This window comes from Oncorhynchus clarkii, chromosome 2, assembly GCF_045791955.1.
Source record: "Oncorhynchus clarkii lewisi isolate Uvic-CL-2024 chromosome 2, UVic_Ocla_1.0, whole genome shotgun sequence".
In the NCBI taxonomy this organism is placed as follows: Eukaryota; Metazoa; Chordata; class Actinopteri; order Salmoniformes; family Salmonidae; genus Oncorhynchus; species Oncorhynchus clarkii.
In genome coordinates this window covers 29,072,070-29,095,582 of record NC_092148.1, presented here as the reverse complement: position 1 = coordinate 29,095,582, position 23,513 = coordinate 29,072,070, and the positions used below count along the sequence as shown (strand labels likewise).

The 23,513-nt window shown below is 46.0% G+C and overlaps 1 protein-coding gene across 4 annotated transcripts in view; it reads right to left on the bottom strand.

Annotated features, from left to right (window-relative positions):
• The window catches only part of LOC139366273 (igLON family member 5-like), a 145,332-nt gene that overhangs the window by 16,133 nt on the left and 105,686 nt on the right, over positions 1-23,513 (bottom strand). For all 4 annotated transcript variants that reach the window (XM_071103576.1, XM_071103585.1, XM_071103568.1 and 1 more), the window contains 2 exons: positions 13,770-14,002; positions 11,842-11,961 (listed from right to left, as the gene is read on the bottom strand). In XM_071103576.1, coding sequence (XP_070959677.1) covers positions 11,842-11,961; positions 13,770-14,002 — 353 coding nt within the window. The remainder of the gene's footprint in view (positions 1-11,841; positions 11,962-13,769; positions 14,003-23,513) is intronic.

Sequence of the window (23,513 nt, the reverse complement as noted above, 5' to 3'; positions counted from 1 at the left end):
GGCTCTGATTAAAAGTAGTGCACCATATAAAATAGGGGGTGATAACAGTGTCTTGCGAAAGTATTCGGCCCCCTTGAACTTTGCGACCTTTTGCCACATTTCAGGCTTCAAACATAAAGATATACAACTGTATTTTTTTGTGAAGAATCAACAACAAGTGGGACACAATCATGAAGTGGAACGACATTTATTGTATATTTCAAACTTTTTTAACAAATCAAAAACTGAAAAATTGGGCGTGCAAAATTATTCAGCCCCCTTAAGTTAATACTTTGTAGCGCCACCTTTTGCTGCGATTACAGCTGTAAGTCGCTTGGGCTATGTCTCTATCAGTTTTGCACATCGAGAGACTGAAATGTTTTCCCATTCCTCCTTGCAAAACAGCTCGAGCTCAGTGAGGTTGGATGGAGAGCATTTGTGAACAACAGTTTTCAGTTCTTTCCACAGATTCTCGATTGGATTCAGGTCTGGACTTTGACTTGGCCATTCTAACACCTGGATATGTTTATTTTTGAACCATTCCATTGTAGATTTTGCTTTATGTTTTGGTTCATTTTCTTGATGGAAGACAAATCTCCGTCCCAGTCTCAGGACTTTTGCAGACTCCATCAGGTTTTCTTCCAGAATGGTCCTGTATTTGGCTCCATCCATCTTCCCATCAATTTTAACCATCTTCCCTGTCCCTGCTGAAGAAAAGCAGGCCCAAACCATGATGCTGCCACCACCATGTTTGACAGTGGGGATGGTGTGTTCAGCTGTGTTGCTTTTACGCCAAACTAACGTTTTGCATTGTTGCCAAAAAGTTCAATTTTGGTTTCATCTGACCAGATCACCTTCTTCCACATGTTTGGTGTGTCTCCCAGGTGGCTTGTGGCAAACTTTAAACAACACTTTTTATGGATATCTTTAAGAAATGGCTTTCTTCTTGCCACTCTTCCATAAAGGCCAGATTTGTGCAATATACGACTGATTGTTGTCCTATGGACAGAGTCTCCCACCTCAGCTGTAGATCTCTGCAGTTCATCCAGAGTGATCATGGGCCTCTTGGCTGCATCTCTGATCAGTCTTCTCCTTGTATGAGCTGAAAGTTTAGAGGGACGGCCAGGTCTTGGTAGATTTGCAGTGGTCTGATACTCCTTCCATTTCAATATTATCGCTTGCACAGTGCTCCTTGGGATGTTTAAAGCTTGGGAAATCTTTTTGTATCCAAATCCGGCTTTAAACTTCTTCACAACAGTATCTCGGACCTGCCTGGTGTGTTCCTTGTTCTTCATGATGCTCTCTGCGCTTTTGACGGACCTCTGAGACTATCACAGTGCAGGTGCATTTATACGGAGACTTGATTACACACAGGTGGATTGTATTTATCATCATTAGTCATTTAGGTCAACATTGGATCATTCAGAGATCCTCACTGAACTTCTGGAGAGAGTTTGCTGCACTGAAAGTAAAGGGGCTGAATAATTTTGCACGCCCAATTTTTCAGTTTTTGATTTGTTAAAAAAGTTTGAAATATCCAATAAATGTCGTTCCACTTCATGATTGTGTCCCACTTGTTGTTGATTCTTCACAAAAAAATACAGTTTTATATCTTTATGTTTGAAGCCTGAAATGTGGCAAAAGGTCGCAAAGTTCAAGGGGGCCGAATACTTTCGCAAGGCACTGTATATTTATCCTGTTTCACACATGTACAAGTTTGTAACCTGTACAAGTATGACATGGAAATGTGTTTTCTGCTTATCCCACTCCCCCTGAGAGTGGGGTCATGGCCAGGGATCAGCCATTATTGACAGCGACCCTGGAGCAATTAGGGTAGGGCCTTGCTCAAGGGCAGATTGACCAATTTTTTCACTTAGTTGGCTTGGGGATTCGAACAAGCACTCTTTTAGTTACTGGGCCAATGATCTAACCGCTAGGCTACCTGCCGCCATACAGTAACTGAAAGGTTGCATGTTTGAATCCCGAGCCGACTAGGTGAAACAAACCTGCCGATCTGCTCTTGAGCAAGGCATTACTTCAGGGTCTCTTTATTTCGATTTTGACCACTCGTTCTCTTTGTCTTTTCTTGCCTCTCTGTTTCTTTCTTTCTCTGTTTTCTCTCTCTCTCTCTCTCTCTCTCTCTCTCTCTCTGTCTCTCTCTCTCTCTCTCTCTCTCTCTCCTTTCTAGAAGCCGTCTATAAGATATTAGGCTAGTCTTCTGCAGCCCTGGTTGTGTCTCAGCGATTTGTATCCCTGGCTTCTTTCCCTTCCTTTGCTTTCCCTTCTTCCCCGGGGGCGGAGTTGGGTGCTCAGCCAGCGTCGACGAGATGTGTGGGGGTGCCATTTCAGACACAGACCTGGACTTCCACCACCAACCAAACACTTAGATTATTCCTGAGGGGAAAAGAGGGAGCCAGACCGATGGTTGAAAGGAAAGAGGTCAAAGTTTAGATCTGCCCTGCAGTGAAACTGTAGTCCATTTCCCTATAGCACGTTGGCACTTTAGGAGCACTGAGCAGTCAGACTCAGTCAGAGCCTTTGAGTTCTATTGCAGTGGAGTGTATCTGTAGCAGAGGTGGTCTGGTTCTTTCTAGCTCTATCAGCGGTAGTCGAGCATCTGTCAGACATTGTTTGTTTAACTGAGACCATAGTGAATGGAGTCTGATGCGATGGAGTGGGTGGGCCAGAGAGCATCGATGTGGAGTGCTGTTTGTATGTGTGTGTGTGCGTGCGCGTCTTGTCTAATGGATGGGATGTCCAATGATAAGAGCTTGATGTCTCAGATTTAATGGGGGTTCAGGTGATGTCTGTGAAAGAGTGTGAATGGGAGATGGAGATGGTATCAGTGAGATATAAAGTGGGCAGAAGCAGTACTCGGAGCAGTATGTACATGTCACAGACTGGTACACGTCTGGGTTGTATTCATTAGGCATCCATTGGAAGAAAATAGACTGTCACAGGAAGGGACTACCTGTTGTTTTCTGTTGCAAAACGTTTCAAAACTATTTCTGTTGCCAGCACTAATGAATAAGGGCCCTGGTGACCATGGGAATGATGGCACCACGGTCCCTATGTACCAGGTGCAGAGGATTGTCTTCAAGTTGTGTGTCTCTACACCTACGTAGGAGTCCCACTGTGATCTATCCCCCAATGCAGTGTCTGAATAGAGTGACAGGTGCATGGTGGATTGTCTTGAAAGTGTGTGTCCCGACTCCCTCCACCCAGGCGGGACACCCCACTACCACTTTGTCTCCCACCCACTGCAGTGTCTGAATAGAGGGACAGATATCTCGCAGCTTCTCACTGTTTCTATAGGCTTCTCTTTCCCCTCCCTCTCTCCTCCCCACCACCACTCCCCCAGCAGCCCATGGCTTCGCTGCAGTGACTCCCACAGAATAACAATGCTGCCCTATCTCACAATCCACACTGAAGGGGTGTGTGTGAGGGAACGAGGGTGGGGGAGTATACTGCTGACAAGGAAGAAATGCCGTAGGTCTGCAGACAACCACAGCAAGTGGCTGTAATGTACTTTAAGGGTGTGTGTGTGTATGTGTGTGTGTGTGTGTGTGTGTTATCTTCCAAGCTGTTGCACCCCCAGTAGTTCACTATAACACAGTGTAACACCGTGCTAAACCTATCTAACGCCTAGCAGGGTAACCTCAACAGGCTCAACACATTCTATGAGATGCATCAGCATGAAATAAATCATTTAAAATCTTACCATCGACGGTGGCAGACATGGTAATAGGATAGGAATAATTTCACAAACAAATCTAAATGGATATGAATGAGCTTGTAAGACGTTTTATCACGACCACCCTCAAAACCAATGTGATTTATTTGGATGATGATGGAAGACATAAATAGTGTTCTAATGACAAACATCATTATTAGCATTGTTGCCATGGTAAAGGCGGCGACAGTGAGGATGGTGACAGATGCTGATGATTGTGGCTGGCACGCGTTATTTGTGGATAATTATGTGTGATGTGTGTGATGTGTATGAGAGGGAACTAGCAGCCACAGCCTGGGTGTGATGGAAATGGCAACAAGGGCAGATGACAGGAGACAGTGGACATGGGACAAATAAAGGGACTGGGACAGAAGGTTGGGGACTATGACAGGAAACAAGGACAGAAACAAGGGACTGATAACAGGGACTAGTTAATATAGACTACGACAGCGGACAGAGGACAGGAGACAGAGACTGGTAAAGGAACAGACAACTGGGAGAGGAGACATGAGGACTGGATACTACGACAGGAGACAGGGACTGGTAAAGGGACAGACAACTGGGAGAGGAGACATGAGGACTGGGTACTACGACAGGAGACAGGGACTGGTAAAGGGACAGACAACTGGGAGAGGAGACATGAGGACTGGGTATTAAGACAGGAGACAGAGACTGGTAAAGGGACAGACAACTGGGAGAGGAGACATGAGGACTGGGTACTACGACAGGAAACAGAGACTGGTAAAGGGACAGACAACTGGGAGAGGAGACATGAGGACAGGGTACTACGACAGGAGACAGGGACTGGTAAAGGGACTGGGTACTACGACAGGAGACAGGGACTGGTAAAGGGACAGACAACTGGGAGAGGAGACATGAGGACTGGGTACTAAGACAGGAGACAGAGACTGGTAAAGGGACAGACAACTGGGAGAGGAGACATGAGGACTGGGTACTAAGACAGGAGACAGAGACTGGTAAAGGGACAGACAACTTGGAGAGGAGACATGAGGACTGGGTACTAAGACAGGAGACAGGGACTGGTAAAGGGACTGGGTACTACGACAGGAGACAGGGACTGGTAAAGGGACAGACAACTGGGAGAGGAGACATGAGGACTGGGTACTACGACAGGAAACAGAGACTGGTAAAGGGAATGGGTACTACGACAGGAGACAGAGACTGGTAAAGGGACAGACAACTGGGAGAGGAGACATGAGGACTGGGTACTACGACAGGAGACAGGGACTGGTAAAGGGACAGGGAACTGGGAGAGGAGACATGAGGACTGGGTACTACGACAGGAGACAGAGACTGGTAAAGGGACTGGATACTACGACAGGAGACAGGGACTGGTAAAGGGACAGGGAACTGGGAGAGGAGACATGAGGACTGGATACTACGACAGGAGACAGAGACTGGTAAAGGGACAGACAACTGGGAGAGGAGACATGAGGACAGGGTACTACGACAGGAGACAGGGACTGGTAAAGGGACTGGATACTACGACAGGAGACAGAGACTGGTAAAGGGACAGGGAACTGGGAGACGAGACATGAGGACTGGGTACTACGACAGGAGACAGAGACTGGTAAAGGGACTGGATACTACGACAGGAGACAGAGACTGGTAAAGGGACAGGGAACTGGGAGAGGAGACATGAGGACTGGGTACTACGACAGGAGACAGGGACTGGTAAAGGGACAGGGAACTGGGAGAGGAGACATGAGGACTGGATACTACGACAGGAGACAGAGACTGGTAAAGGGACTGGATACTACGACAGGAGACAGAGACTGGTAAAGGGACAGGGAACTGGGAGAGGAGACATGAGGACTGGGAACTACGACAGGAGACAGGGACTGGTAAAGGGACTGGGTACTACGACAGGAGACAGAGACTGGTAAAGGGACAGGGAACTGGGAGAGGAGACATGAGGACTGGGTACTATGACAGGAGACAGAGACAGGTAAAGGGACTGGGTACTACGACAGGAGACAGGGACTGGTAAAGGGACTGGGTACTACGACAGGAGACAGGGACTGGTAAAGGGACAGGGAACTGGGAGAGGAGACATGAGGACTGGATACTACGACAGGAGACAGAGACTGGTAAAGGGACAGGGAACTGGGAGAGGAGACATGAGGACTGGGTACTACGACAGGAGACAGGGACTGGTAAAGGGACTGGGTACTACGACAGGAAACAGAGACTGGTAAAGGGACAGACAACTGGGAGAGGAGACATGAGGACTGGGTACTACGACAGGAGACAGGGACTGGTAAAGGGACTGGGTACTACGACAGGAGACAGAGACTGGTAAAGGGACAGACAACTGGGAGAGGAGACATGAGGACAGGGTACTACGACAGGAGACAGGGACTGGTAAAGGGACTGGGTACTACGACAGGAGACAGGGACTGGTAAAGGGACAGGGAACTGGGAGAGGAGACATGAGGACTGGATACTACGACAGGAGACAGAGACTGGTAAAGGGACAGGGAACTGGGAGAGGAGACATGAGGACTGGGTACTACGACAGGAGACAGAGACTGGTAAAGGGACAGACAACTGGGAGAGGAGACATGAGGACAGGGTACTACGACAGGAGACAGGGACTGGTAAAGGGACTGGGTACTACGACAGGAGACAAGGACTGGTAAAGGGACAGACAACTGGGAGAGGAGACATGAGGACTGGGTACTAAGACAGGAGACAGAGACTGGTAAAAGGACAGACAACTGGGAGAGGAGACATGAGGACTGGGTACTAAGACAGGAGACAGAGACTGGTAAAGGGACAGACAACTGGGAGAGGAGACATGAGGACTGGGTACTAAGACAGGAGACAGGGACTGGTAAAGGGACTGGGTACTACGACAGGAGACAGGGACTGGTAAAGGGACAGACAACTGGGAGAGGAGACATGAGGACTGGGTACTAAGACAGGAGACAGAGACTGGTAAAGGGACAGACAACTGGGAGAGGAGACATGAGGACTGAGTACTAAGACAGGAGACAGGGACTGGTAAAGGGACTGGGTACTACGACAGGAGACAGGGACTGGTAAAGGGACAGGGAACTGGGAGAGGAGACATGAGGACTGGATACTACGACAGGAGACAGAGACTGGTAAAGGGACAGACAACTGGGAGAGGAGACATGAGGACAGGGTACTACGACAGGAGACAGGGACTGGTAAAGGGACTGGATACTACGACAGGAGACAGAGACTGGTAAAGGGACAGGGAACTGGGAGACGAGACATGAGGACTGGGTACTACGACAGGAGACAGAGACTGGTAAAGGGACTGGATACTACGACAGGAGACAGAGACTGGTAAAGGGACAGGGAACTGGGAGAGGAGACATGAGGACTGGGTACTACGACAGGAGACAGAGACTGGTAAAGGGACAGACAACTGGGAGAGGAGACATGAGGACAGGGTACTACGACAGGAGACAGGGACTGGTAAAGGGACTGGATACTACGACAGGAGACAGAGACTGGTAAAGGGACAGGGAACTGGGAGACGAGACATGAGGACTGGGTACTACGACAGGAGACAGAGACTGGTAAAGGGACTGGATACTACGACAGGAGACAGAGACTGGTAAAGGGACAGGGAACTGGGAGACGAGACATGAGGACTGGGTACTACGACAGGAGACAGAGACTGGTAAAGGGACTGGATACTACGACAGGAGACAGAGACTGGTAAAGGGACAGGGAACTGGGAGAGGAGACATGAGGACTGGATACTACGACAGGAGACAGAGACTGGTAAAGGGACTGGATACTACGACAGGAGACAGAGACTGGTAAAGGGACAGGGAACTGGGAGAGGAGACATGAGGACTGGGAACTACGACAGGAGACAGGGACTGGTAAAGGGACTGGGTACTACGACAGGAGACAGAGACTGGTAAAGGGACAGGGAACTGGGAGAGGAGACATGAGGACTGGGTACTATGACAGGAGACAGAGACAGGTAAAGGGACTGGGTACTACGACAGGAGACAGGGACTGGTAAAGGGACTGGGTACTACGACAGGAGACAGGGACTGGTAAAGGGACAGGGAACTGGGAGAGGAGACATGAGGACTGGATACTACGACAGGAGACAGAGACTGGTAAAGGGACAGGGAACTGGGAGAGGAGACATGAGGACTGGGTACTACGACAGGAGACAGGGACTGGTAAAGGGACTGGGTACTACGACAGGAAACAGAGACTGGAAAAGGGACAGACAACTGGGAGAGGAGACATGAGGACTGGGTACTACGACAGGAGACAGGGACTGGTAAAGGGACTGGGTACTACGACAGGAGACAGAGACTGGTAAAGGGACAGACAACTGGGAGAGGAGACATGAGGACAGGGTACTACGACAGGAGACAGGGACTGGTAAAGGGACTGGGTACTACGACAGGAGACAGGGACTGGTAAAGGGACAGGGAACTGGGAGAGGAGACATGAGGACTGGATACTACGACAGGAGACAGAGACTGGTAAAGGGACAGACAACTGGGAGAGGAGACATGAGGACAGGGTACTACGACAGGAGACAGGGACTGGTAAAGGGACTGGATACTACGACAGGAGACAGAGACTGGTAAAGGGACAGGGAACTGGGAGACGAGACATGAGGACTGGGTACTACGACAGGAGACAGAGACTGGTAAAGGGACTGGATACTACGACAGGAGACAGAGACTGGTAAAGGGACAGGGAACTGGGAGAGGAGACATGAGGACTGGGTACTACGACAGGAGACAGGGACTGGTAAAGGGACAGGGAACTGGGAGAGGAGACATGAGGACTGGATACTACGACAGGAGACAGAGACTGGTAAAGGGACTGGATACTACGACAGGAGACAGAGACTGGTAAAGGGACAGGGAACTGGGAGAGGAGACATGAGGACTGGGAACTACGACAGGAGACAGGGACTGGTAAAGGGACTGGGTACTACGACAGGAGACAGAGACTGGTAAAGGGACAGGGAACTGGGAGAGGAGACATGAGGACTGGGTACTATGACAGGAGACAGAGACAGGTAAAGGGACTGGGTACTACGACAGGAGACAGGGACTGGTAAAGGGACTGGGTACTACGACAGGAGACAGGGACTGGTAAAGGGACAGGGAACTGGGAGAGGAGACATGAGGACTGGATACTACGACAGGAGACAGAGACTGGTAAAGGGACAGGGAACTGGGAGAGGAGACATGAGGACTGGGTACTACGACAGGAGACAGGGACTGGTAAAGGGACTGGGTACTACGACAGGAAACAGAGACTGGTAAAGGGACAGACAACTGGGAGAGGAGACATGAGGACTGGGTACTACGACAGGAGACAGGGACTGGTAAAGGGACTGGGTACTACGACAGGAGACAGAGACTGGTAAAGGGACAGACAACTGGGAGAGGAGACATGAGGACAGGGTACTACGACAGGAGACAGGGACTGGTAAAGGGACTGGGTACTACGACAGGAGACAGGGACTGGTAAAGGGACAGGGAACTGGGAGAGGAGACATGAGGACTGGATACTACGACAGGAGACAGAGACTGGTAAAGGGACAGGGAACTGGGAGAGGAGACATGAGGACTGGGTACTAAGACAGGAGACAGAGACTGGTAAAGGGACAGACAACTGGGAGAGGAGACATGAGGACTGGGTACTAAGACAGGAGACAGGGACTGGTAAAGGGACTGGGTACTACGACAGGAGACAGGGACTGGTAAAGGGACAGACAACTGGGAGAGGAGACATGAGGACTGGGTACTAAGACAGGAGACAGAGACTGGTAAAGGGACAGACAACTGGGAGAGGAGACATGAGGACTGAGTACTAAGACAGGAGACAGGGACTGGTAAAGGGACTGGGTACTACGACAAGAGAAAGGGACTGGTAAAGGGACAGGGAACTGGGAGAGGAGACATGAGGATTGGGTACTACGACAGGAGACAGGGACTGGTAAAGGGACAGACAACTGGGAGAGGAGACATGAGGACTGGGTGCTACGACAGGAAACAGAGACTGGTAAAGGGAATGGGTACTACGACAGGAGACAGAGACTGGTAAAGGGACAGACAACTGGGAGAGGAGACATGAGGACTGGGTACTACGACAGGAGACAGGGACTGGTAAAGGGACAGGGAACTGGGAGAGGAGACATGAGGACTGGGTACTACGACAGGAGACAGGGACTGGTAAAGGGACTGGATACTACGACAGGAGACAGGGACTGGTAAAGGGACAGGGAACTGGGAAAGGAGACATGAGGACTGGATACTACGACAGGAGACAGAGACTGGTAAAGGGACAGACAACTGGGAGAGGAGACATGAGGACAGGGTACTACGACAGGAGACAGGGACTGGTAAAGGGACTGGATACTACAACAGGAGACAGAGACTGGTAAAGGGACAGGGAACTGGGAGAGGAGACATGAGGACTGTGTACTACGACAGGAGACAGAGACTGGTAAAGGGACTGGATACTACGACAGGAGACAGAGACTGGTAAAGGGACAGGGAACTGGGAGAGGAGACATGAGGACTGGGTACTACGACAGGAGACAGGGACTGGTAAAGGGACAGGGAACTGGGAGAGGAGACATGAGGACTGGATACTACGACAGGAGACAGAGAAAAGGGACATAAGGACTGGGTACTACGACAGGGTACTACGACAGGAGACAGGGACTGGTAAAGGGACTGGATACTACGACAGGAGACAGAGACTGGTAAAGGGACAGGGAACTGGGAGAGGAGACATGAGGACTGGGTACTACGACAGGAGACAGGGACTGGTAAAGGGACTGGGTACTACGACAGGAAACAGAGACTGGTAAAGGGACAGACAACTGGGAGAGGAGACATGAGGACTGGGTACTACGACAGGAGACAGGGACTGGTAAAGGGACTGGGTACTACGACAGGAGACAGAGACTGGTAAAGGGACAGACAACTGGGAGAGGAGACATGAGGACTGGGTACTACGACAGGAGACAGGGACTGGTAAAGGGACTGGATACTACGACAGGAGACAGGGACTGGTAAAGGGACTGGGTACTACGACAGGAGACAGAGACTGGTAAAGGGACTGGGTACTACGACAGGAGACAGGGACTGGTAAAGGGACTGGATACTACGACAGGAGACAGGGACTGGTAAAGGGACTGGATACTACGACAGGAGACAGGGACTGGTAAAGGGACTGGGTACTACGACAGGAGACAGGGACTGGTAAAGGGACTGGGTACTACGACAGGAGACAGGGACTGGTAAAGGGACTGGGTACTACGACAGGAGACAGAGACAGGTAAAGGGACTGGATACTACGACAGGAGACAGGGACTGGTAAAGGGACTGGGTACTACGACAGGAGACAGGGACTGGTAAAGGGACTGGATACTACGACAGGAGACAGGGACTGGTAAAGGGACAGACAACTGGGAGAGGAGACATGAGGACTGGGTACTACGACAGGAGACAGGGACTGGTAAAGGGACTGGATACTACGACAGGAGACAGGGACTGGTAAAGGGACTGGGTACTACGACAGGAGACAGGGACTGGTAAAGGGACTGGGTACTATGACAGGAGACAGGGACTGGTAAAGGGACTGGGTACTATGACAGGAGACAGGGACTGGTAAAGGGACTGGGTACTACGACAGGAGACAGGGACTGGTAAAGGGACTGGGTACTACGACAGGAGACAGGGATGGTAAAGGGACTGGGTACTACGACAGGAGACAGGGACTGGTAAAGGGACTGGGTACTACGACAGGAGACAGGGACTGGTAAAGGGACTGGGTACTACGACAGGAGACAGGGACTGGTAAAGGGACTGGGTACTACGACAGGAGACAGGGATGGTAAAGGGACTGGGTACTACGACAGGAGACAGGGACTGGTAAAGGGACTGGGTACTACGACAGGAGACAGGGACTGGTAAAGGGACTGGGTACTACGACAGGAGACAGGGATGGTAAAGGGACTGGATACTACGACAGGAGACAGGGACTGGTAAAGGGACTGGGTACTACGACAGGAGACAGGGACTGGTAAAGGGACTGGGTACTACGACAGGAGACAGGGATGGGCGTCTTACATTTGTTCTCCTTCCAGGTGACAGTGGGTTCAGGTCGTCCCACCGCCAGACAGAAGAGGTATACGTTGCCCCCCTCGTTCACTGACACATCTTGGGAGATGTTGACGATTCTGGCTGGCACTGCAAGACGAAAGAGTTGGGTTTTATTGACAGTCATGACTTGACAAAAAATAGAAACTAGACCTAAGCTGCCCTCCCCTCACTGTTTGCACTACCAAAAACAAGATATAAAACTGAAGTGTCAAGAAGAAAAGTAAGATGTTACAAAAATAACAATACTACCAATGACAAACACTGATTCTCTGACTACTATTATAACAAGACAAAGCCATAGAATGTTCTTCACTTTGGTGTTGAATATAGGGATGGAAACCTTCACTCAAGGTCTAGAAGAGTCTGTCTTTGGTAGTTGCTTTGTTTTTTTATTTTCACAGCATGACCACCGTCAAATGCTGTTTTGTTCTAAATTGCCATTCCAGTTCAGGCACTATGCATATAGTTAGAAAGATAACTAGATGGCCCTTGAATTTAAATGGCCCATTATCGTTGCTTTTAATGAGCTTGGCCATGAGGCTGTTTTTCTGCGAAGCATCTAACTACAGGATCCCATTTTTAACTATCTGGCCAGTCGAAAATACTCTCGTGATAAAGCAAAGATTGGAGCCATCGCTAACCCACCATGGCCATCACTTTTTGATGCAGTGACTCTGGGGTGTAATTATTTTGTGTGATATCGCGGCTTAGACTGAAATGTGAGGCGACTTGGAAACTAGGGAAACATGGTCATCTGTGTGCCCGTTTGCCCTGCGGATAAATGCCTCTCCTTGGCGCCTGCACTATGTGAACAGTCTGTTGGAGAGCGGCTGGCTTAGCCTTCTGGGTAATGCTGCCTGCACCCTGCCTATATACAGACGCACACACACGCACGCACACACACGCACACACACACACACGCACACACACACACACACTAGACTGCTGAAACTTTCCCAGCTTGCTCTCTCTCTCTCCATCTCTGCAGCAGCATGGTATGTGTGTGTATGTCTGTTGGCCAGTTGATATATACCCTAACATTTTTCATTTTTATTCCACCAGTCTTGTATTATTGCGATATGCTAGTACACAAGGTACAATATACATAACAATTGACACATACAGGGAGAAAAGGTCTGCAATCCATCAGCCGAGCAGCCGGGCGCCAATAAATCACGTCATTCAGGATCAGTCAAACTCTCACTCACTCCACCGTTGCCTTGACGATAGGCCCAGATCTGGTCCTGCATTGTCAATTATTCAGTCAGGCAGTTGGACAGCCCCCTGTACGCCCATATGGTCTTACCAACTTACCCCAGGATCTACCCACCCCTCTCAGTTCTGAGGTAAACTTGCATCAGTGCTAATGTATTGGCTCGAGGCACAGTTGCTAAGGACTCGGTTGGCTGCTTTCTTTACTCAGACCAAGGCTCCATCCACTGCACAACACTAACAAAGGCCTTGGGTCACTTTACATTTTTTTTGTAAAGTAAAAGTAAAGTTGTGTTTACAATTGCTGGACTAAAACCCGGAGGTGAATAAATAATCCCGTAAATAAAGTGGTACATGCCCATTACAGAACCAAGTCGAATATGTGCTGTAAACACATTAAAATATAGCAATTAAAGGGCTAATACACATAAATATGTGTTTACTTAACCTGTAAACAAACTTTGGACAAAGAGATAGATAAAGCCATGCTTTTTTTTGTTTTTCCCTGGCTGCTGTCACCAAATCATAACTCACTAGCTTTTCTTGTCCAAATACCAAGTCCATATCCCCCAAATGATCATGTTTTAAATATCCTTTGACGAATTCACTGGTATACGCAACCAACGTCAGACACTTTGGGCTGATTTGGGCCCCCACCCCCCACCCCCCCACCAGGGACTCACCTTGGACGATGAGGAAGACGTGGGCTATGCGGGGCTTGTTGCTGGCCTGGAAGCTGCAGGTGTACAGCCCCTCGTCAGCCACCTCCACCCTCTCTATCTGGATGGAGAAGTCACTGGTGTTACTGTTGACCAGAGACACCCGTCTGTCCAGCGACCACTTGTCTGTCCCCGCAAACAGGATGTTTGAGCGGTTCAACCACGCCTTGTGGGTCACCTCCTCGTCGATTTTACACCTTCGAGATAAGAGGGGGAGAAAACAGGGGATAAGACAGGACCCAGATAATGTATTAATAATAATTTAACTTGAATAGTGCTTTTCATTACAGAAAATAATCTGAAAGCCAAACAAAGAAACAACACTGTACAATTTTGATGGTAGAGATGGATATTGAATGTCTCTATTTGGCATGGGATGAAAGGCTGGGAGATGAGGCAGTTTGGATTGGAAAGGCAGTGTAACTTCAGGGGAGGGAGGGGGCATCAATAGAATAGCCAGACAGAAACAAAGACAGTCTGACAAACAGGCGCTTTATCAGTGCACCACATCTGCTTTTCCTCCATATGACCCGCTCTTCTGTAAGTACTGGTCCTCCATTGCCTGGGTGATGCCGCGGCTGCTGAAAAGTGCCCGAAAAGCCACCCCATCTTGGCAGTGGTTAAGAACGGTCCCTGAGCCTCTTCTGCCATCGCTGGACACAGCATCCAGTACTTGTTGTAATTCTTCCCGGCAGATGAAACAATAAAGCCGGGGCTGTATTATTTGAATTCAAACAGCCTGTTAGACAAAAATATGACTTTTCATCACTAACTCTGAGAGTCAAGACAACAAGATGTAAGTGATCAACCCACACAGCAGTCAAACCCCAAAATAATAATAAAAAAATGCCACAATTTTGTTTTTTTTGAGTACAAAAGTACAATATTTAGAGATTGGCTTGATGGTGCACTTCTTACCTACCATACGGTTAAGCTGCTCCCACAACAGCTCAATAGGGTTGAGATCCGGTGACTGTGCTGGCCACTCCATTATAGACAGAATACCAGCTGACTGCTTCTTCCCTAAATAGTTATTGCATAGTTTGGAGCTGTGCTTTGGGTCATTGTCTGGTTGTAGGAGGAAATTGGCTCCAATTAAGCGCTGTCCACAAGGTACGGCATGGCGTTGCAAAATAGAGTCATAGCCTTCCTTCTTCAAGATTTATTTTACCCTGTACAAATCTCCCATTTTACCACCACCAAAGCACACCCAGACCATCACATTGCCTTCACCATGCTTGACAGATGGCGTCAAGCACTCCTCCAGCATCTTTACATTTTTTCTGTGTCTCAGGAATGTTCTTCTTTGTGATCCGAACACCTCAATCTTAGATTCGTCTGTCCACATAACACTTTTTTCCAATCTTCCTCTGTCCAGTGCTTATTTTATTTTGCCCATCTTAATCTTTTATTTTTATTGGCCAGTCTGAGATATGGCATTTTCTGTGCAACTCTGCCTAGAACGTCAGCATCCCGGAGCCGCCTCTTCACTGTTGACACTGAGACTGGTGTTTTGCGGGTACTATTTAATGAAGCTGTCAGTTGAGGACTTGTGAAATGCCTGTTTCTCAAACTAGACACTCTAATGTACTTGTCCTCTTGCTCAGTTGTGCACCGGGGCCTCCCACTCCTCTTTCTATTCTGGTTAGAGCCAGTTTGCACTGTTCTGTGAAGGGAGTAGTACACAGCGCTGTACAAGATATTCAGTTTCTTGGCAATTTCTCGCATGGAATAGCCTTCATTTCTCAGAACAAGAATAGACTGACGAGTTTCAGAAGAAAGGTCTTTGTTTCTGGCCATTTTGAGCCTGTAATTGAACCCACAAATGCTGATGCTCCAGATACTCAACTAGTCTAAAGAAGGCAAGTTTTATTTATTCTTTAATCAGGACAAGTTTTCAGCTGTGCTAACATAATTTCAAAAAGGTTTTCTAATCATCATTTAGCCTTTAAAATTATAAACTTGGATTAGCTAACACAACGTATCATTGGAACACAGGAGTGATGGTTGCTGATAATGGGCCTCTGTACGCCTATGTAGATATTCCATAACCAATCTGCCGTTTCCAGCTACAATAGTCATTTACAACATTAACAATGTCTACACTGTATTTCTGATCAATTTTATGTTATTTTAATGGACAAAAAATATGCTTTTCTTTCAAAAACAAGGACATTTCTAAGTGACCCCAAACTTTTGAAAGGTAGTGTACATACTGTATATTGAGGTGAGTCTGTATGTGCTTATGTATGAACAAAGAAAACATATACCTTTTTGAGGAGGAGCAGAAGTGAACCCTGGAACCCCAAAAAACTTCAGATGCGTTTGAAAACAACAGCTGTTCCGTTGCCGCTGTAAACGGCTAGCTAACTTAGTAGTTGTTTTCTCAAGGTCAAAATTACAACCGGGGACAACAAGACAGTCGTGAAGAGGGCACGACAAAACCTATGCCTCCTCAGGAGACTGAAAAGATTTGGCATGGGTCCTCAGATCCTCAAAAGGTTCTACAGCTGCACCATCGAGAGCATCATGACAGGATTTCATCACTGCCTGGTATGGCAACTGCTTGGCCTCCGACCGCAAGGCAATACAGAGAGTAATGCGTACGGCCCAGTACATCACTGGGGCTAAGCTTCCTGCCATCCAGGACCTCTATACCAGGCAGTGTCAAAGGAAGGCCCTAAAAATTGTCAAAGACTCCAGCCACCCTAGTCATAGACTGTTCTCTCTGCTACCGTACGGCAAGGTGGTATAGGAGCGCCAAGTCTAGGTCCAAGAGGCTTCTATAATCAGCTTCTAGCCCCAAGCCATAAGACTCCTGAACATCTAATCAAATGGTTACCCAGACTATTTGCATTGTCCACCCCCACCGCCTCTTTTACGCCGCTGCTAGTTTCTGTTATTATTTAAGCATAGTCACTTTAATAACTCTACCTACATGTAAACTCAGCAAAAAAAGAAACATCCCTTTTTCAGGACCCTGTCTTTCAAAGATAATTCGTAAAAATCCAAATAACTTCACAGATCTTCATTTTAAAGGGTTTAAACACTGTTTCCCATGCTGGTTCAATGACCCACAATTAATGAACATGCACATGTGGAACGGTTGTTAAGACACTAACAGCTTACAGACGGTAGGCAATTATGGTCACAGTTATGAAAACTTAGGACACTAAAGAGGCCTTTCTACTGACTCTGAAAAACACCAAAAGAAAGATGCCCAGGGTCCCTGCTCATTTGTGTGAAGGTGCCTTAGGCATGCTGCAAGGTGGCATGAGAACTGCAGATGTGGCCAGGGAAAAAAATTGCAATGTCCGTACTATGAGATGCCTAAGACAGCACTACAGGGAGACAGCTGATCGTCCTTGCAGTGGCAGACCACGTGTAACAACACCTGCACAGGATCGGTACATCCAAACATTACACCTGCGGGACAGGTACAGGATGGCAACAACAACTGCCAGAGTTACACCAGGAACGCACAATCCCTCCATCAGTGCTCAGACTGTCCACAATAGGCTGAGAGAGGCTGCAACTACGTCGCCTACGGGCACAAACCCACCGTTGCTGGACCAGACAGGACTAGCAAAAAGTGCTCTTCACTGACGAGTCTCGGTTTTGTCTCACCAGGGGTGATGGTTTGATTTGCGTTTATCGTCGAAGGAATGAGCGTTACACCGAGGCCTGTACACTGGAGCGGGATCGATTTGAAGGTGGAGGGTCTGTCATGGTCTGGGGAGGTGTCACAGCATCATCGGACGGAGCTTGTTGTCATTACAGGCAATCTCAATGCTGTGCGTTACAGGGAAGACATCCTCTTCCCTCATATTGTACCCTTCCTGCAGGCTCATCCTTACATGACCCTCCAGCATGACAATTCCACCAGCCATACTGCTTGTTCTGTGTGTGCTTTTTAAATTATGTTCTGATTTAAGTTTTTGTTGGAAAGGGTTAACGCTGAAGTCACTGGGGAAATCTAGCTAGCTAAGTCAGCCATTGGCTAGGCCATCAGAAGCTCGACAGAAGGTATTGCCATTCAACTGGATTAGGACAACATTTCGTAGTGACAGTGTAATCAACCAATCACATTTAGACTTGGGACTGATTTTACGAGAAAATCCCCCAGATTTCTGCCTTCTCAAATGCCAACAGGTTAGTTAGCTATCTTTTGTTGTAGGCTAGTTTGCAGCAGCTGTAGCAACTGTTATCAAGTAGGATGTTGTTGCTAATTTGTTCGCTTCTCCTTTTTCAAGAACAACTTTCAACCGGAAGTTAACCTTTCACTGCATTGGGCTAAATCAGGGTCACACAGAGTGATTCTTGGTAGTCTTAAACAAATCTACATTCAAACAAAAGTATACACATTACATTATACACATTAAAAAAATACATCTGTACCATGTCAGATATTTTTTTGTTTGTTTGCATCCCAATATTGCACTTTATATACATCACAGACGACTGAAATATAACACAACCGTTTAACATAGAAACACCGGATTTTCGAAATTTTTTAAATTAAATAATCTTTATTAATTATGAAATTATGAAAAATATGAATAAGGTCAAAGAGGACACTTTTGGTCATTGACTGCAGGAAAGGGTTGTTTCAAATGATCATCTGGTGAGTGAAACACAAATTGCCAAAATTTTGGACCAAAATCTTTCAATACCTGGTTTGCATACCCCTTGTTGCCTTAGTTAGCATTTACTGGTAGATCTCACACGTTGAAATGGCTTCCCTACCTACCCTACACGCTTCCGATGACATTCTTCTGTGAGCTGCTCCATTTCAAAACCAGTTGAGAGCTGTGTACTCTGGCTGCCTGCACATGTTCAGCACATGTGAATATACTTCACATGCTTTGCGATTCTGTATACTGAAAACAAAGTGGGTAAAACGGCGTATACTTGCATATAGCCTCCATTACACCACTGGCCCTCTGTGTTTTACTAAAAAGTGTACTCTCCTCCATGAGTCCGCTGGTATTGCTGTTGCTGCCTTTTCAGCATCATTACCCTGTCACACACTGAAGGCCTAGGTCCAATAGGTTCGCCACTGTGCAAACATGTTGATAATACAGTGCATTCGGAAAGTATTCAGGCCCCTTCCCTTTTTCACATTTTGTTACGTTACAACCTTATTCTCAAATGGATTACATTTTTAAAAAATCCGCAATCCTCAACCTGTTTCCCTTGATCATCCTTGATATGTTTCTAAGACTTGATTGGAGTCCATCTGCGGTACATTTAATTGATTGTACATGATTTGGAAAGGCACTCTCAAGCCCTGACCATAGAGAGCTGTTTATTCACCATGTTGGTTGGGGTTGTGATAGTGACTAGGGTGGGTCATCTAGGTGATTAATGGTTTATGTTGGCCTGGTATGATTCCCAATCAGAGACAGCTGTTTACCTGTCTCTGATTGGGGATCATATTTACGTAGCCATTTCCTCATTGTGCTTGGTGGGATCTTGTCTACAGATAGTTGCCTGTGTGCACACCAGTAGCTCCACGTTTCATTTGTGCGTTATTGTTTTGTTCGGTGAGTTTCGATTTATTAAAATATGTGGAACTCTACGCACGTTGCACCTTGGTCCAATCATTTCGACGAGCGTGACAGGCACCCACCTGTCTATTTAAGATCTCACAGTTGACAGTGCATGTCAAAGCAAAAACCAAGCCATGAGGTCGAAGTAATTGCTCATTGAGCTCTGAGACAGGATTGTGTCGAGGCACAAATCTGGAGAAGGGTGCCAAAAAATATCTGCAGCATTGAATGTCCCCAAGAACACAGCGGCCTCCATCATTCTTAAATGAAAGAAGTTTGGAACTACCAAGACTCTTCCTACAGCTGGCCGCCCAACCAAATTGAGCAATCAGGGGAGAAGGGCCTTGGTCAGGGAGGTGACCAAGAACCCGATGGTCACTCTGACAGAGTTCCTCTGTGGAGATGGGAATACCTTCCAGAAGGACAACCATCGCTGCAGCACTCTACCAATTAGATCTTTATGGTAGAGTGGCCAGATGGAAGCTACTCCTGAGTAAAAGCTTGTAGCGTCATAGGCATAAAACTCAAGGCTATAATCACTGCCAAAGGCGCCTTTACAAAATACTGAGGAAAGGGTCTGAATACTTTTTTTTATACATTTGCTAAAATGTCTAAAATCCAGTTTTTGCTTTGTCATTATGGGCTATTGTGTCTAAATTGATGAGGAAAAAATAAGAATAAGGCTGTAACGTAACAAAATGTGAAAAAAGTTCTTAAAACTTTACGAATGCACTATATAGACTGTTCAGGTATTAATGTTCTAAAAAAGGAGTGAATATATTTGGCCTGGCAATGCGGTTTTGTACGCTTACTGAATGGAAGCTGATAGTTATGAGTTTTTCACTCCGCTGGTCTCGGCTGGTTTCAGGAAGAAATTAAGAGTCCTCACTGTCCAAGACCGAGTCAAGACAGAGTACAAATGTATCCGACAATGAGACAAGACCGAGACAATCAAAATGAGGTCTCGAGACCGTCTCGAGTACTACAACACTGACTCAAACGTTAGCTTGATCTACTAGCTTGATCTTTTTTTTATGTGAACCGTTTTTTTAATCTTTTTTTGCTATTGGGACTGGGCATCAGACTCTAGTGGTCGGTTTTCAATTCACTAACACTGAAATATGGTGAGTTGGGATGTTATCAGAAACGTTGAAATTGAAACAAGCATGGTAACAAGCATTCCCCCCCTTATCTCAGCTCACTGGTCACCATAGCAGCACCCACCTGTAGCACGTGCTCCAGCAGGTATATCTCTACCACCAAAACAAATTCTTCCTTTGGCCGCCTCTCCTTCCAGTTCTCTGCTGCCAATGACTGGAACGAACTACAAAAATCTCTGAAACTGGAAACACTTATCTCCCTCACTAGCTTTAAGCACCAGCTGTCAGAGCTCCTTTGCACCCTATTATTTCTATCTCTACCTTGCACATTCTCCCACTGCAAATCTACCATTCCAGTGTTTTACTTGCTATATTGTATTTACTTCGCCACCATGGCCTTTTTTTTTTGCCTTTACCTCCCTTATCTCACCTCATTTGCTCACATTGTATATAGACTTATTTTTCTACTGTATTATTGACTGTATGTTTGTTTTACTCCATGTGTAACTCTGTGTTGTTGTATGTGTCAAACTGCTTTGCTTTATCTTGGCCAGGTCGCAATTGTAAATGAGAACTTGTTCTCAACTTGCCCATCTGGTTAAATAAAGGTGAAGTAAAATACAATTAAAAATAAAAATAAAACATTTGTTGTTACACCCCTGTAATTACAGACTGCAATTACCACCAGTTACATGTTAAAATACAGTGTAACTATACATTATTACAATTGTTTAGAATACTTATTACCATTTAATAGGTTCCCCTTAAGATGAAGTGTTACCGTCTTTTTCATTAGACAATTAATGAGGCTAGCCATGTTGATGGATACCAGATTTGACTTTTACAGCTACTGTACATGTTTCATGAAATGGATTAGTGCAAGCCCTACCCTTGTAATGAAGTTAGGCCTTAAAGTTGCAATATGCAGAAATTACTCCGCCGTTTTCTGGTTGCTAAGATTCTAATAGTTTACCTAATTTCAGTTTATGTGACAAAACAAGCAGTATAGAGAATCATTATACCATCTAAACCGCTATGAAATATATTTTAAATAACCAAAAATATTTTATTTTCAGCTTTTTGAAGTTAGTGTACAAAACCAAAAGCAAAAGATGCAAAAACGACTAAGCAAGCATAGAAATAGCGCACACAGACCAGATATACCGCTTCTTAGACTTGCTATCAAAGCGAATGACAGATCTATAACTGAAATTTCTATGGGATTTTGGTCAGGTCGCAAATATCACTACCATGAGGGAGTGCAGAAAGGAATATTTTAAGGTTCATTTGAATTCATTTCAAATTACATTTTGATCATCCTGTTGTAATTATATGCGTTTGTATTATAGTTTTGTAAACAAACCACTAGCTAGGTCTCGTAATGCGAGGTTGGTAATACATACCAAGCACAAAAAAATCCAGCATGTTTCTTAATTGAAACTACGTGGGCAATACACCTGGGTAAAATATAGTTGTGTTTGGAGGAAGCAGATAAAGAGCTAGAAGAGACAGATTGGTGAGGGGTGAGAGGGGCTGAAAGTGGTAATTACTGCTGCTACCTAACTTTTGATGTAAACAATGTGGCCGTCAAACATTGGACTTGTAGGCTAGCTACATTTAGTTTAGTTATATTGTTGGCTGTTGTGAGAGAAATGTATTTATCCAGCTGGCTACCAAGGTAAGTGGAACTTTCTCTACCTTCACATCCAGCTAGCTCTGTATAAGATATGCATATTATTAGTAGATTTGGATAGGAAACACTCTGAAGTTTCATGTCTGTTACGTTACAACCTTATGAGTAAAACAGAACTTATGTAGCAGGCAAAACCCCCAGGACTAACCATTCAGATTTTTTTGGGGAGGTCACTGTCTATTCAATGAGGTTTCATTGGGGAACTAGATTTCTACGGCACTTGTTTGAAGTTCCTACCACTTCCACTGGATGTCACCAGTCTTTGGAAAATGGTTGAGGTTATTCCTTTGTGAAATGAAGAAGTACGGCCATCTTGAAATAGTGTAACACTGTTGAGAGTTGGGCAAGACTAGAAAAGTAGCGTTAGTTTGTTGTTGTCCTGTATTGAAAACAGATAGACCCGTCTTCAATTTGATCGATAATTATCGTTTTAAAATACCTAAAGTTGTATTACAAAAGTAGTTTGAAATGTTTTGGCAAAGTTTACAGGTAACTTTTGAGATATTTTGTAGTGACGTTGCACAAATAGGAAGCTGTTTTTTTTCTGGATCAAACACGCCAAATAAATGGACATTTTGGATATATTTGGACGGAATTAATCGAACAAAAGGACCATTTGTGATGTTTATAGGACATATTGGAGTGCCAACAAAAGAAGCTCGTCAAAGGTAAGGTATGATTTATATTTTATTTCTGCGTTTTGTGTAGCGCCTGTAGGGTTGAAATATTCTTTCTCTCTTTGTTTACTGTTGTGCTATCATCAGATAATAGCTTCTTATGCTTTCGCCGAAAAGCCTTTTTGAAATCTGACATGTTGGCGGCTGGATTCACAACGAGTGTAGCTTTAATTTGGTATATTACATGTGTGATTTAATGAAAGTTTGAATTTTATAGCATTTTATTTGAATTTGGCGCTCTGCATTTTCCCTGGCAATTGGCCAGGTGGGACACTTGTTAGCCTCCCAGAGAGGCTAACAAGGTACGTAAGTGGATCTTTCTCTACCTTCACATCGCGCTAGCTCTGTGGTTATTTGCTATGCTAGTGAAATGTAGCTAACACCACCAGAGCAAATGGATAATAAACGGGAAATAAATGTTGCTTGATGATTTTGTTTTGTTGATCTGGTAGCAAGAAGCCAATGTGTTTATACAACTAATTTGTTCTGGTTTTTGGTTAAACTTTTAATTTTATGCTAGCTACTGTAGTCAATTAACTAGCTAGCTAGTCAATAATGACGCTGGGCAGACGTCAATTTAACATCTATTCCACGTTGGGTAAGGGTAATTTCATTTAAATGATGTGGAAACAACGTTGATTCAACCAGTGTGTTGTTAATCTCTTGGTTGTGTGTGCAAACAGAAC